Source organism: Camelina sativa, chromosome 7 (assembly GCF_000633955.1).
Source record: "Camelina sativa cultivar DH55 chromosome 7, Cs, whole genome shotgun sequence".
In the NCBI taxonomy this organism is placed as follows: Eukaryota; Viridiplantae; Streptophyta; class Magnoliopsida; order Brassicales; family Brassicaceae; genus Camelina; species Camelina sativa.
In genome coordinates, this window is record NC_025691.1 from 13,705,578 (window position 1) to 13,708,902 (window position 3,325).

The following is a 3,325-nucleotide window of genomic DNA, read 5'->3' on the forward strand; positions in this document are numbered from 1 at the left end:
ACCCTTCCTCCTGAAAGAAAGGTGAGAGATCGACAATTACCCATTGGTAGAAAAAGGTTTTTAACTATTGGTTAGGGTAAAAATTTATATGTATCTCGGGTTCTTCTGCAGGTTGGGGTGGCCGTGCAACAATCAACAACATTTAGCAGAAATGCTAGAGAAGGACGCGGAGACACTACAGCTTGGACAGATACTCCTATGGACAAAGCTGAAAGAGCAAAGATGAAGTAAGTTAACGCCAATTTTGTCAACCTTTCGCTAGCATTTGTTAACGACATTTCACGAGGTTGTTTTGTAATAAAAGCAAAAATCACATTGGTTCTATTTGAAGAAGTTCAGCTGCTCATAGTTAAGCTATAGGTCTACTATAACTAGCCTAGATCTGAATGCAGCGGATTGTAGCTGTTGTGAGTTGGTAAAAGAACAGTTAGCTAGGGATGGATTTATAAGGCTGTCTCTGCAGATTGTTGAAGGGGAGTTGATTTTTAAGGGTTTGGTCATTTGGTTGAGTGTAAAGAGCCCTCTCAGAAATTAGATCTCTCTGTTTTGCGATTGTAGGAATTATGGAGTTTCATAGCTTTGTTCTTATTTTTGTTCTCTTCTGGTGTTCTTATCAGTTACTTGGAAGCATACAACAAGGCGAGTGCGCTAGCATCAAACGAAGGGGAAAATATGAAAAGAAGCATGGATGCTGAGCTTGTGGACAAGTATAACAAAGAGAAAAGAGCAAAGTCTCTGGTAGAGAAGCACAGAGAAGAGTCGACTTCTTCTTCAAGCCGTCTGAAGAAGAAGACGAAGTTGTCTTCATCGAAAGAGAAAACCGAAAAGGACGAGTGGGTGGGGAAACATCCGTGGAAGCCATGGGACCGTGAGAACGACCTCACTGCCGGGAGACAGAAGGTGAAACTTGATGCTGAGGGTATGGCTGAAGGTTTGGCGTCCAAGTTTTCTTCTGGGAATTTCCAAAGAAGCTTTCTTTGAAGTGAAAAGCTTGTTGCATGTAACTTGTTGACCATATATATATGTATAATGTATCTAATGAAGTTTTTCTTTAAACTGAAAACTTTACCCAGAAATATTTTTTCTCATTTGCAAACTTCTACATGTGAACATGATTGGACACATGCTTAATAGTTAATACAAATTGGTAAGATTATAAAATCTGAGTCAATGTTGCATAGTTATTACTTTTTAATATTTATACGTTCCATATATTTCTCTGAATAATAATAACATAAAAAGGAAAAGTTGGCCAGTAAATTTTTTTTTTTAATTGACCAATTAAAAATGAGGATGGCTAGAGTGTTTCGTATATTTCCTACAAGTACGACCAAGAAAATCCTTCTTCCCACATGATATCAAACTTTTAACACTTGAAAAAGTAAATCCTTTAGTCAATTTTACTGAATTTTTGTTTCTCTACTGCTCTATACATTCTTTATATATGAAGGGTGAAGTAGCACTATTACTCTTTTTTAATTTCAATCTTGGATTTCTTAACTATTATCAATTTCGTTTATGTAAACCGGTTGGTTTGATAAACCGTTTACGACCATCAACACTAGAATATTTCGTCATGCTGAGCTCACAGCTAAAATTCCAGAAACGGAAACACCGAACCCGAAGAATCCGCTCAAGGCGTCAAGAGATGTAACAAAGTGGTAGGCGTTAAAGTTGTTCTTCTCGTTAAGCTTTACAAGAATATATATACAATCACAAGAACCCTAAGAGAATATTCTAGACTTGAGTACCAAGACTCTTTACAATAGAAAATATAACATAAGTGTAGATATTTATAGATATTTATACAATAGTCCCTAATACTCCCCCTCAAATTGGCGCATGAAGATCCCGAATGTCCAACTTGCGTAGAAGATAAGAAAATTGCGGACCGCCAAGAGACTTAGTGAAAATATCAGCAAACTGGTTGGAAGTGTGTATCTTGAAGGTCGCAATAAGCCCAACCTTGAGTGCATCACGTACAAAATGACAATCAGCTTCAATGTGCTTAGTATGCTCATGGAAAACAGGGTTTGCGGCAATATGTAGAGCAACTTGATTATCACAGAAAAGTGATATAGGAGTATCATGCTGAACCCCAAAGCAGGATAGAAGTTCACGTTCCCACTTCAATTCACCCGTCGTGTAACGCATCGCCCGATACTCCGCTTCAGCAGAAGAGATTGAAACCGTCTTCTGCTTCTTTGTTTTCCACGCAATAGGAGACCCACCTAGAAGTATAACATAGCCAGACAACGAGCGACGAGTAAGAGGACAAGTCTGGTAATCAGCATCACAATAGGCAGAGAGTGTAAGATCAGTATTAGCAGTCAACAAAATCCCTTGTCCAGGACAGCCTTTAAGATAATGAACCACCCGAAGTGCTGCTTCCCAATGTTTGACCTGCGGTTGCTTGAGAAACTGTGCAAGAATATGAATAACATAAATAAGATCAGGACGTGTAACCGTGAGATACACTAAGCGTTCGACAAGACGACGATATCGCCCTAGATCAGCATAAGGACCTTCTTCAATGACTTGCAACTGATGATTCTCTTCCATTGGACTCGCAAATGGCCGGGAGGCTAACAATCCACATTCGTCAATAATATCCAAAGTATATTTGCGTTGAGACAAATAGATACCCTGCGGAGATCTTGCAACCTCGATACCCAGAAAGTATTTGAGATGACCCAAATCTTTCATTTTAAAACATTCACTCAAATACTCCTTAAACTGAGAAATAGTTCTCGAATCATTGCCACCAATCAACAGATCATCAACATAGACCAAAACGTATAGCCTCATATCTCCACGTTCAAGTAAAATAATGAGTAATCAGGATATGTCTGAACAAAACCATACTCGAGTAAAGCATTTGTTAGTTTGGCAAACCAACAACCGGGTGCCTGGCGCAATCCGTACAAAGACTTGCGAAGGCGTAAAACTTTATTTTGACCCGATCCTCGATAACCTGGAGGTAATGTCATGTAGACCTCTTCCTCTAAGTCACCATGAAGAAATGCATTGTGAACATCCATTTGATGCACCTCCCAATTCTTTGCAGCCACCACTTTAAGAAACATTCGAATCGTAGTCATCTTGGCAACAGGAGCAAAAGTTTCTTCATAATCTTTCCCTGCAATATGTCGATCCCCTCGAATAACCAGACATGCTTTATAGCGTTCGATAGAACCATCAGAACGATGCTTAATGGTGTAAACCCAATGACACCCAAGTGCTTTCTTTCCCGGGGGTAGATTGGTTTCATACCATGTATTAAGCAATTCAAGAGCATCAACCTCAAAACCCATTGCCTCGCACC

General features: G+C 39.3%; 2 protein-coding genes across 2 annotated transcripts in view; one reads left to right on the forward strand and one right to left on the reverse strand.

Annotated features, from left to right (window-relative positions):
* Window positions 1–1,166, forward strand: part of LOC104701124 (transcriptional regulator ATRX homolog) — a 4,591-nt gene extending 3,425 nt beyond the window's left edge. Inside the window, exon 12 of the mRNA XM_010416767.2 lies at window positions 618–1,166. Coding sequence (XP_010415069.1) covers window positions 618–981 — 364 coding nt within the window. The 3' untranslated portion in view covers window positions 982–1,166. The remainder of the gene's footprint in view (window positions 1–617) is intronic.
* LOC109125439 (uncharacterized mitochondrial protein AtMg00810-like) lies at window positions 1,831–2,808 on the reverse strand. Its single transcript, XM_019227062.1, has one exon. It carries the CDS (start codon window positions 2,806–2,808, stop codon window positions 1,831–1,833), a length of 978 nt encoding a protein of 325 aa, XP_019082607.1.